The sequence below is a fragment of the Melanostigma gelatinosum genome (genome assembly GCF_949748355.1).
Source record: "Melanostigma gelatinosum genome assembly, chromosome: 18".
In the NCBI taxonomy this organism is placed as follows: Eukaryota; Metazoa; Chordata; class Actinopteri; order Perciformes; family Zoarcidae; genus Melanostigma; species Melanostigma gelatinosum.
Genome location: NC_136651.1, coordinates 7,376,015 through 7,388,059, shown reverse-complemented (window position 1 = coordinate 7,388,059; position 12,045 = coordinate 7,376,015). Strand labels below are relative to the sequence as shown.

Sequence of the window (12,045 nt, the reverse complement as noted above, 5' to 3'; positions counted from 1 at the left end):
AACAGAAATACCCAATTTTTTTGTAGACCTCAGTTGCCGAAGTATGCAGTACATCTTAAATACATAAAAGACAGACCGAGTGTCTGACGGAAGAACCAGGTCTCCGTTTGGGTGAGGCGTTGGATCCTTAGGCCTGTTCCCCTCACTGGGAGGCTCAGTGGAATACTAATGGCTGAATGGTTACCCACCGCTGCCCTACAAGTTATGGCGCACCACTCTGTACCCCCAACCTCCACCCCCTTCCGCTGCAATGGGACAGCTTTGCTTGTTTTCTCTGGAGGAAGCTGACAGACTGTCTACCCAGAAGCCACCATCAGTTATAAACAAAAACAGAATCCATGTCCAGTAAAACAGATCACTGCAGAGGAAAATGAGTATTGTAAGTAAACTATTACATTGATGTAAGTAAATAAAGCAAACTATACGTTTGCGTGATCTGTGAAGTAGTAGCTGCACGATTAATTGCCATTTTGGGAAATACGCTTATTCACTTTCTTGCAGAGATACCGAGATTGATACTACTTTAAAATGTGTACACCAAATATGAAACTACAGCTTTATGCTAAGCTAAGCTACCCAGCTGCTGCTGCTTTATATTGATGTAACGGATATGAAGAATCTTCTCATCCAACTCTCGGCAAGAAAGGATTCCTTTGATGCATTTCACAAACCAACATATGCCATTTTCAAAAAAAGATTGTTTTTAATTTTGCCATAGATAAATATAAAATAGAAATGTGTATTTATCATAATAATTGTTTACATTAACCTCTTATTTTATACAAATATGTTTAACATAGACGTGTGCAGTTGACATGGAAACATTTCAGAGTTAATGTAACAAATCCCCAGTTAAATAAGACACTACAACAGCATAAAAGAAACTCTATTTACCTTGACATGTCCCTCTTTGACCTCTCCGTACTGGACGTGCTTCCTCAGGTGGTTGCAGATAGCACGGAGGGTGGGGTGCATCTTTATGCAGAAGTTACACCTGAATCCTATGGGAGCGTTATTTGCAAGGTTTTCCTGTTAACAGAAATAGAAAAAAAGATAAAAAGAACATTTTTTATTCCGTTTTGATTTTCTTTTGACATATTTTAAAAACTTTTTAAAAATTCTTTGAGACAAGGATTTTTATTGTATTATATTTATATATTATTTAACCTTTTAAGAATAATAACAGTGTATAATCTAAACCAACTGATCTATTTTGCCACAGTCAGAAGATGCTATTTCTTCTCTGTGAGCTTTACCTTTTCTCCATGAAGTTAGAGACAATCACTTTTCTAAAATAAACATTCAGAATGAATGGTATTTTTCATCATGAAACTAACCAATCGCACATTATGATCACTGCTATATATTCCCGATGACATACATAATTGTTTATTTTATTCTGTTTGGAAAAATATGACTACTTTGAGTACAACTGCAATGGTTTTGGGCTTATAAAGTCTTGTTAAGATAAATTAACAATACTCTTCGTAAGACTTTATGTCTCTTTAGAGCTGTTTTCCAAAACTATGGGAGCCCATTACTCAAAGGACTCAAATAACAGCTGTACCATGTGTGCTGTCAGATATTAATGGTGAAAAAGGAAAATTAAATAATGGCCGTCTTATTCTTCCATATTCTTTCACGACTCGTATCTCTGCTCACCTTCTCAGGTTTGGTCTCTGGAAGTTCTGCGGCTTTCTGTTTGCTGAGCAGCTGCCTCCTCCTCTCCTGCCTCATGGCCCTCTTCTGAAACTCCTCATTGTGGTTCAACAGATGTTTCGCCAGAATTGGGAGAGCCAGGAACTTCAGCTCACAGTGAGTACACTTGTACAACTCGGAGTCCTCCTCCTCAGGTCCGGGCGCTACCACGAAGTCTCTCTTCAAGTCATTGCTGTGGTGATCGTTGTAGTGCATAGAGAGCAGCTCGCCTGTGCTGAAGGACAACTGGAAGCATTTTAGACACTTAAATGGCAGCCATTCGACCTCTCTGTCCGGCTCGGGTTCAAGCTGAACCTCCAACACTTCCTTGTCATCCTCTGCCATTGTACTGACAGCAATCTTTTCAGGTTCTTTGGCATAGACGACTGTAAAGTAGCGACCAAGCTTGCTACCGTGCTGCTTCTTGGGGAAGACACCTGGGTGGCGTTTGATGTAGTGTGACACAATGCTCTTCCTGCTGAAGGCCTGGAAGGCACAAAGAGAACACCTTCGTCTCTCCACAGCCAAACGCAAATCTTCACTCATTTCTGAATTTTCCCCTTCTGGCGGCGGGGGTGCTATCACTTTGGCAGGCGTTTCGGTCATAGTCTTGGAAGCAGCCAGACAATGGGTGTAATAGGCATCAATATCATGCCGCTTCTGGTAGTGCGCTGCCAGACCTTTGCGTATAGGGTTTGTGTATGCACACAGAGCACATTTGAAGACATTGTTTTTACCCTCTGGCTGAGCACGGACGTTGTTGTGCTTGATACGGTAGTGACGAGCGATGCCTTTCCTGGTGGAGCAGAAGTATTTGCAGAGCTGACAATTGAATATAGCATGTTTCTCAGTCTTATTGATGGGTAACTGGGAGAGGGCAAGGTCCAATTCACTGACCTCCTGGACTTTTGCTGCGCTTGATATATTACCAGCACTGCATTCAGCTACTGGCTCTGATTCTTTACCGGTGGAGAAATATGTCAGAGAGGGAGCGAACATTTCAGAGGACGACTGATTGTGATATTTCTCGTAATGGATTTTGAGTTTCTCCAGTGTCCCATGCGTGTAGGGGCAGATTTTGCATCTGTATGCGCCGTAGCCTTGCCTTTGAGTTTTGCACTTGTCATCTCCTTCATTTGGGTCAGGGATTTGCTCGATGTCATCTGCAAAGTCTTCTGCCGTGACTTTCACTAATGGGTGTCTCTTCTGATAGTGAGTTAGGACACCGTGGATTCGGGAGTTTACATACGGACAGTGACGACATTTATACACAGAACTGGGGTTGATATCTGCCTCCTGTGCAAAATCTGCAGCTTTTACTTTCATACCCGGGTGCTTCTTTCCATAGTGGGTGAGGAGGCCATGGAGACTGTTGTACTCTGACAGACATACAGTGCACTGATAGGGATTGTTTGAGATAGAAAGACGTGGGTGGGTAGGATGGGGATTGCTTTCTTGAGGTGTGGTGACCATGACCTGTGCTCCATCATCTTCGACAGATTGGCAATTGAAAGACACATGTTCTTCGGCAACCGCCTGGTGTATATTTTCAGGTGGGCCATTTCCTTTGATAATATCCAAAAGCACAGATTCATCCCCTTTAATGGCCCAAGGGTGCACTACCTGATAGTGACTAGTGATGTCCCATATTGTACAGGCCTCAAAGGCACAGTCTCTGCATTTGTAATGTTTCGTTTCCATATTGCCCCCTTGTTGAGTAGTCTCCGGTCCAGCCCATAGCTTGCTGGCCATGTATGTGTAATCAACATTGTGTTCAGGGTGACGTCTTTGGTAATGGAGCAGCAGGCCTTGGGGTTCAGCGTGGGAGTAAATACACCACTCACAGTGGTAGCCAGCCTCCAGAATGCCATCTTGGTAAGCCCAGTGTAAAATGGTCATGGCTGTGGCTTTCACAGTAGGGTGCTCTTTCTTCAGATGCTTCTTTAGGGCATAGACGTAGGGGGATGTGTATGAACAGTGTCTGCACTTCAGTGAGCGCAAAGGTGTAGTGTTTTCAGGGTCTGGAGGAGCTGGGATCAAGGCAGAAGAGACACTGCTCGACTGAACCATCTGTGCACGCTCGCGCTGACTCCGGACAACTGCAGTGTGACGACGTACAAGGTCAGCGTTGGCCTTGGTTTCCTTGTGCTTCTTCTGGTAATGAATAAGCACTCCTTTTACAGTGCGATTGCCATAATCACAGTGCTGACAAAAAAACAGCTCATCCTCTCCTTTATTGCCACTTCCAGGTTTAGGGCTCGTGTTGTTAGATCCATCGTGACCGTTATTTTGAAACTGCTTCAAAAAGTGTTTGGGAGCCGCAATTTGCAATTCATCCATTAATTTCATCAAACCGGGAGTGGGAGCGCCATGTTTGATATATTTTGCCGTCACTTTTACTTCCGGGTGTCTCTTTTGATAATGGACTAACACACCAACAACAGATCTGTTGCTGTACACGCAATGTTTACAGTAGTACATTTCTTCATCTGATCCATACAGTGCTGCGCTTGGTTGTTTTGGAGGCGTAGCCATGTTGAGATTATACGAAGAGTTTGTGACAGGCTGCGATTGATCCACCGAGATGACCTTCATGGTTTTCTGTATACGGAAATAAGACGCCTTTTGCTCTGGGTGTTTCTTCTGATAGTGGACCAACACAGAGTGCATGTTGGGGCTAGCAAAAGAACACACATCGCAATCATACACAACAACATTGCTACCCATAGGTTCTTTGAGAAGTTCTGCCTCAGCACTGGCTTCAGGGGTCTTGGAGACCGTTTTCGGCACTGGGCTGGAGGAGGACCTTGGGGTTGACGTGGGTGAGTTCAAATTCTTGGGGCCAGAGTTTAATATTTCCCTCAGGGTTTGCGATTCACCCGTTTTGTGGGACTGCTCCACTACATAGCTGGAGAAGATCATTGCATTGTTGATTTTCACTGTTGGGTGCATTCTTTGGTAGTGGGGCATTAGGCTCCTGACATTGGGGCTTGTATATGAACAAAAGCGGCACATGTACACCAGATCTGGTTGGTTGAAGTTGAGCACATTGCTTGCTTCAGGGTGGTGATCCATGTAGTGTTGATGCAAATCATTGTAATTTGTGTATTCAATGTAGCACTCCAAGCAGCGGAAGACCGCACTCTGATCCTCGGAGTCCAGGATGTACTTAAAGCTGAACTTGATGTAAGGGTGCATCCTCTGGTAATGGGTGCTGACGCTACGAGCTGATTTGTTGTGGTAATCACAGTGTTTGCAGTAGAATCGTGTCGTTCCTGGATCCTCTGAATAATCAGCATTCTCTTGGATAGCACCGTCACTGGGGTCAGCAGAGATGTTTTCGCTATCATCTGAGAGAGTCATTGATATAGGAATGTTTCTAGGTTTTGACTTAGGGTTGCTTTTTCTTTTCCCTATTCGGCCTTCCTTGTTAGAGATCATCGAATCACTTGCATGAAGCTGTTGTGTGTTATAAGTGAAGACAGGGTTTTTATTGTCATGGTTTCTACCCTCTTTATCAGCACTAGTGTGGTTTTCTCCTGCATCTACATCATCCATGTCATCTAGGTTTATGATCATGTCCTGTTGGCTTTGGCTTATCTTACTTTGAAGGTTACTGGCAATTTCATCAATTCTAGTTCTCTTCTTAACCGAGGACAAATCCAAAGGCAAGTCATTAATGGACTTCCTGGCTCTTTTCCCTGTTACTAAGGGCTTTTTGGTGGCAAGTCCTAAAATCGAGGTCTGGGTTTTTTGTAGAAAGATTGGAGAAGCGTCCGCTTCAGAGTCCGGCTGGTCAGTCAGCTGGCTTTCAAAGACAGTGGGATCTAGGTCATCACAGTAGGAATGCTTATGCTGCTGGTGAACCCTCAGACCTTTCAGCGTGGTGGTAGAGAAGCTGCAAAGTGTGCAGCGGTGAGGGTTTTGCTGGTCGTTCGGTGTGCTGGTTGTCTTTTTTCCATTGACTTTGGAACTTACGTTACCCCCATTAACTGGCTCTGCAGCATTGTCATTGTGAGTGTCTCGACTATCACTTGTTAGGTCCATGGTGTCTAAATCTGAAGATATGTGGCTCTGTTTGTGCGTGCCTAGTTTAAGAGGGCTGGTGCAAATAAACGGGCATTCATCACATTTATACACTGTAGTTTTACCAGAAAGGTGAATGTTTTCAATGTGCCGGGAGATGCTTCGCCTGTGCATGGTGAGGAAGGAGCAGAAAGGGCACTGAAAACGGTTCATGTACTTTCTAAATGGTATTCCTTTAGTCTCCAGTAATTTATTGTCCTCATCAGTTAAAAGCTGCTTTGCATCTGCTGACAGGGTCCCAGTATAGCTGGGATCATCTATATCGCCCAAGTCTTCTTCATCATCATTCTCTAAGCTGCTCTTAGAGTCTTCTTCATTGAGTAAGTTGGCATCCGCCTCTACGACACTTTTGGAGACGTCAGATGACGCAAACCTCTTGGACAAAATTGAGGAACCTGTGCTGTTGGGTGTTACTGCATACTGAAAGGACGACATCTCTGGGACTGACTCCTCGGACGTGTTTTCTACTGTTTTTCCTTCTGGCTCTTCCTTTCCTTGAACCTCAGTGAAACCCATCTTTGATCTATTCTGGCTTCGGGAAGAGGAGGGAGAATCTGGTTTGGGTGAGCTTGCACTTGCCTCTCCTTCCAGCTCCTCAATGCAGGAAACTATCTTGACCTTGTCACTGTGTTCCTTCACTACGTGATTAGTCCAGCTGTCCTTCTGGTCAGTCTGATAGTCACACCATTCACAGGCAAATGTTCCCTGCATGAGTCCACCGGCTGAGTCCGATTCCTCTCCGGTCTCATCGTATTCTGAAGGATCTCCAGCGCTCTCTGCGGGAACCTTACTGTGATACATTAGTTGGTGTTTCAATATTCTTGCTTTGCGTGGAGACTTGTACGTGCAATACTGACAGGAATACACTTTTGAATTGTCACTGTGCATAATAATGGTGTAGCTGGGCTGCTCGGCGCTCTGCGAGGAGATACTTGCATCAGAATCTTCCTCTGCAGCATTATGCACTTTTTTGGTGTGGTTTCTTAAGAATGACTTCGATCTGAAGTAACGGACACAGAACTTGCACTGGTAAAAGGGCAGGAGGCTTTCAGCTGTCTGCTTTTGTGGTGTTTGCTTGGAATTGTCAGTAGTATTGGGGCCTAAAAAAGATGAGAAAGTAGGTGAGATATCTGATGGAAAGTAAATGAGTAACATTTTGTTGTTATTTTAACATTCTGTTGTTTCAGTCAGTAAAACCAGCATCAACTCATACATGTTATGCTCCTCAATAAAACATAAAAGCATCCTACTATGAAGAGTTATATGAAACAAACTGAAATAATCCTCCACAAATGAAACTGTAACATCCGATTTGAAGTGGTGGACATACTTATTCCAGCTTTAGGAGTTGAATAATCCCGGTCATCCGTGTCATCGTATTCCTCCGCTTCCTCCTCATCTTCGTCCTCGTCTTTCAGAGAGTCAGACTCATCTGCATCTGCAGGCTGCAGGAAAACCGTGTGCACTTCCTGAATGTGGGTCTTCAAGTCATCATATGACTCGGCACGGAAGTCACAGCCGTCACACTGCAATACCTCCATCACTGAAAAAGGGGAGCACTCCCTGGAAAATCAGGGAAACCTGCAAAGAAAAATAAAGAGAAAAACTCATGAGGACATGCAGTAGTGTCCGATGAGTACACAGCAGAATACATGTCGAATTAAGGGAGTGGGATTGAAAATAAAAGTAATTCATGTTAAAATATTCATAGGAGCTATTTACAGTGCACGTAAAGGGGTATTTACTTTGCTATGGAAACTCATATGTACAGAGCTCTTACAAAGCAGGAATATTTTTCCGTAATGCTTCAATATTTAGGGTAGCGAACACACCCTTCCATAAAAATGAGCTTGGTGAGCTAAAATGATTACCAATGGCAATTCCTGCTGTGAGCAAAGAACAATCAAGTGCAGGATGTAAGATGCACGTTTTCCACATAACAAGTAAGACAATGGCAAGCAAAACATACAAAGCATGTGTTAAAAATACAGCCTTCTGATCTGCTAGATTCATAGAAGCTCTTTAAGTTGTATTTCTAAGAATTTGTGACAAAGTGAAGCACGTTGTAGGAACTTTTCCACTGGAGGGACACATGTTTTTTCACTGTCTGTAATTTCAATTAGGATAATTAAAAAAAATGAAATACTGTGCATTCATTTCTTTATGATTGCTTTGATGCTGAATAATATGCGGGAGTGGTGAGATGGCAATATAAAAGCTGAAATTCGAATAAACCATTATGATCCTTCAAGTCTACATGAAATATGCCACTGAAGTACTGCAAAAAGTAATAGTCTCAAAAATGTAATAAAGAAGACAAATTTGTTAATTTATGCAAAACAGCAACACATTCTGTTGTGTCTTTATGAAGACAAAACCACACGGATACAGAGTCACAAATTCATATAAAAATGAAATCATTTTCAATCTCTGAAACGACTGAAGCTCTCCACAAAAGGCGATAGAAAGCCTCACAAAACATGACAAAGAGGAGAAATCAGCAGATGCTGATGTTACTCGGAATACTAAGAAGGTCCCATTTTTGAGCATAGCATCATTCTAAGAACAATGGAGGGACTGAGGAGGGATTATGGGCTGATTTGTCCCATTTTTATTACCTTGGGATAAGCAACAGCTGGAGAGCAGCTCCACAGCTCAGTATTTAGAGCAGACTATTCCATCAGATTGTATCAACTGCTCTGAAATAAGATTGAATGAATCAACGGAGAGATGAAGGCTTTATGTCTTTGGGCTTCTCTGCCGTTTGGACTTGGACAGAGAAATGGAAATTGATGATGTGGCCATCATTTCACAGCTGTTTCTTCAACACTTTCTATTGTCATATTGTCACGCAAACCATATAATATCACAAATAGCATTTGTAGCTCACACAGGTTCAGAGATAAGTAGTTAAAGGGTACACTTTACCATTTTTTACTATGTTGCTAATTTTGGTGAACACATTATGTTTGCCTAACACAATAGGTGCGTACCATGGTGCGGGCCATTACTTTGGAGGGGAAAAAAATCTATATTTTATTTCTCAAACACCACATGAGTTAAATGTAAATCTAACCTAAGGAACTTAAGCGTCCATTTATTTAATTTTCTTTCAGAGGAATTGAATCAACCCCTCACTGTTGTGAGTTCTACAAAGCTGATATTTATAACACGGCTCCCATTCATATCCAAACGGCTTATGGCCCATGCACGAAGATGCAACCAACATGGGGGATCTGTAATGGTATGGGTATGGCTATGTAGTGGGAAACATTGGGTCTGTTGGTTGCTCTCCATAGATACATTATGGCCTGACAGTATGAGGTAATTTTACATGGCCAAGTACACCCTGTGGCACAAATAAATGTGTCCACATGTCAAAATGATTATATCCCCAAACCACTAAATGCATTCAAAAGTGCTTCTATGAACACTTTGGACACCTTCCAGGTATGAACATATTTGAACCTAAGATTCTGAACGCAGAATGGCCATTCTCTTCATTACTCTCCTTCGTATATTGGCAGGTGTTTTCTTTTTTTTGTTATATTTACAACACATATTTATTTGTGTATTCTATTAGGCAAAGACAGAAATGTTTTGCATATATTCAAACAGGATTGATGGTGCACACGGCCAGCATGACCCTTTGTGGATCCATTGTTCTGAATGAAACACGTCTACATCACAATACGCCATGATTCGTGTCTATAATCCAACTAAATCCTATTTCAGCAGAAGCATCAGTTCTCCTTATATTCTTGTTGTAATGCCTGAAGATGATCCATCAATGGCTGATAAAATAATATATCAAAATCATTCTTCAGCATGATCATAATCAACATTTTCTGCTTTCATTAAGTTACATTCATACAACAGCAGCATTATCAAGCTGCTATAGAGTGAGAGTGGCATAAATACAGCGCCGCTATGTGTTTTTCATGAGGGCATTGAGTTTTATAGAGAACACATATACTTTATTCAGCCTGATGTTGCATTTATACATTTAGTAAAATTCAGTTTAATGGATGTAATAATTACATTTTATTATATTATCTCAAATGGAATAAGCAGGCCAATAAATGTAAAAGTAAATGGTTGTGATCTAAGAGGAAATATGGTACACCACAAAGGCCATTTGTTTTTCATTGGCCCTATAGATGTTTGTCTGCAAAAGAGATTTTTTCTTTTTAAGTTAATGTGACCCAAATACAGACACTGCCTTTCCAAATTTAAGGTGGAGCTGAGCTGAGTTCTCTTTTATTGTCTTCAGTTCTGGCACATAGTAGGCACCCTCAGAAATTTAAATAGTTGTCCTTGCAGTGCCCTAACTCAATAATGTCTTGTAGCTCAGTATTTGAGGTTTATTACTTGAGAGTACCGCTGCTGTATTCGTCATAAAATTTATGGAAAAGTTATGGAAAATTTGTTGGCACGTAATATCAACATGTTCTCATCCCAACTTGTCACATACTGGTACTTGGTTAGACCCCTTGGTGTCCCTTTCGATCACACTCGGTAGCCCAACACGTCAGACTATGATATACGGTCACATTAAACACAAGGTTTACATCGTGAAATCCCACAAAAACACTTTCTTAGGTTCGGGCAAAAACCCACGAAGTTAACTTCAGGAAAAACATCATGGCTGGGCTTCAAATGAGCATGTGAACTGATTAAAACCTACACGTTACAAAAGTACAGAAAACACGTCATCACCAAAATAACTCAACAACTCCTTGGGACACAAACCAGGTCTCCTGGTTGAAAGTCCTGTGTTAGTTGGACCAATCCCCCCCCCCCCTTTAAGCCATTAGCTTAATTAGTTGTTTTAAAATGTTTAAGTGAACAATAAAACATTTAGCAGTTCCAGTGTCATTTCTTTTAATTACAATAACCAATCAAACAATATTGTTTTAATACCAAAATCAAATTAGGTCTACTGATCTGGATACGGAAAAGTTCAAGTGAGATCCAGCCAGAGACAGTTGGGAATCCCGCCCTGCTTCCCACACCCAACTGGCCAGCCAGTGCAGAGCTCCATGTGAGCCGTCCAGGCTGCCAGTATGTCCCTGAGCAACCAGGGGATCCATTGTTGTCCAGGGTCAGGTTACAGCCTCACCACGGGGCCCCACCCTGCTCTCTTGGCAGTTCACTGCTGTTTTGAACAAAGTTGCCTCCTAATGCCAGGTTCCTTGACATGGATATCAAGAGAATCCTTTCGGAGAGAAGGGGAGAAGGAATGCCCGGGGAGGAGAAGAAAAAAAAAAGCCTCCAACACAACCGCCATCTGCCTTAGAGTTGGCTGTGTCTTTTCAGCCGGTCAGTCCCAGCGCCACACCAAGTTAATGGGTGAGATTGTGTAACTGCTTTCATCAGCTGGGGCTCTAACAGACAGCGACTGAGCTGCTCAGATCCTCCTCTGAGCCGAGCTTCAAGGGCAGCCATTTTAGGAGCTGGCTATGTGCGCTTAGGTGTTCAGCCAGCACACAACATGGACCCACAGATCTGATCCTCTTCCTCTGACACTGGAGAGCCGCTGACAGAAATCGATCTGCCAGATGTACAGTAGCGTGCCCAAGCCCTCTGCCCACGCAGCTCAGCAGAAAACATCTCACACTCTTGCCGGGCTAACATTGCCCGGTCCTTTCATTTCTCAGGGACATTATCTCTCACGTGAAGGGATTTCCAGAGAACTGAATCCCCCGTTCCAAAGAACAGGTCAGAGCAAGCGACATCCACTACGTGGAGAGAAACTGCCGACTATGTTCCACAAGGGGGTCTAAAAATGTGAGGTATGTCTGAACTTCTTTATCTCAGAGCTCTGAAACCCTGAGGACAAGGGGGCAGAGAGAGAGTGAGCAGAAGGAGAGAGCAGGTCTGAAAGGGGGGGGGGGGGAGGAGACGGGAGGCAGCCCGAGAGCATGACGGAGCCACCTGGAATACCTTTGGTGGAAAGCAACTGAGGACAAAGCCTGGGCTCCACAGATTCCAAAGTCTACTGACATTTGTTAATCACCAACCGGTCTCTCTGCATCGGCGAGCTCTGCCAGCAGTCACACCCTCTACTCAGACTGGCTGACAGCAGCTGCTCTGTCTGAAAGAGGGCCTTTGAATACACCAGCATTAAGCTGATTAGGACTACAGAGGTTTTTTGTCCTTAACTGTTGGTTAGCACTACCATCTCCTGTCGTCGGGGAGAGAAAATATCAGCATCCTGGGTCCAGATAATTCATCTGGCAAACAGGACGGGATGTGCAT

At 43.0% G+C, this 12,045-nt stretch overlaps 1 protein-coding gene across 2 annotated transcripts in view; it reads right to left on the bottom strand.

Moving 5' to 3' along the window:
• The window catches only part of znf462 (zinc finger protein 462), a 45,376-nt gene that overhangs the window by 17,030 nt on the left and 16,301 nt on the right, over positions 1–12,045 (bottom strand). For both annotated transcript variants that reach the window (XM_079289626.1, XM_079289627.1), the window contains exons 2-4: positions 7,115–7,365; positions 1,663–6,884; positions 895–1,029 (exon numbers count right to left, since the gene is read on the bottom strand). In XM_079289626.1, the coding sequence (XP_079145752.1) occupies positions 895–1,029; positions 1,663–6,884; positions 7,115–7,325 (5,568 nt within the window). In that variant the 5' untranslated portion in view covers positions 7,326–7,365. The remainder of the gene's footprint in view (positions 1–894; positions 1,030–1,662; positions 6,885–7,114; positions 7,366–12,045) is intronic.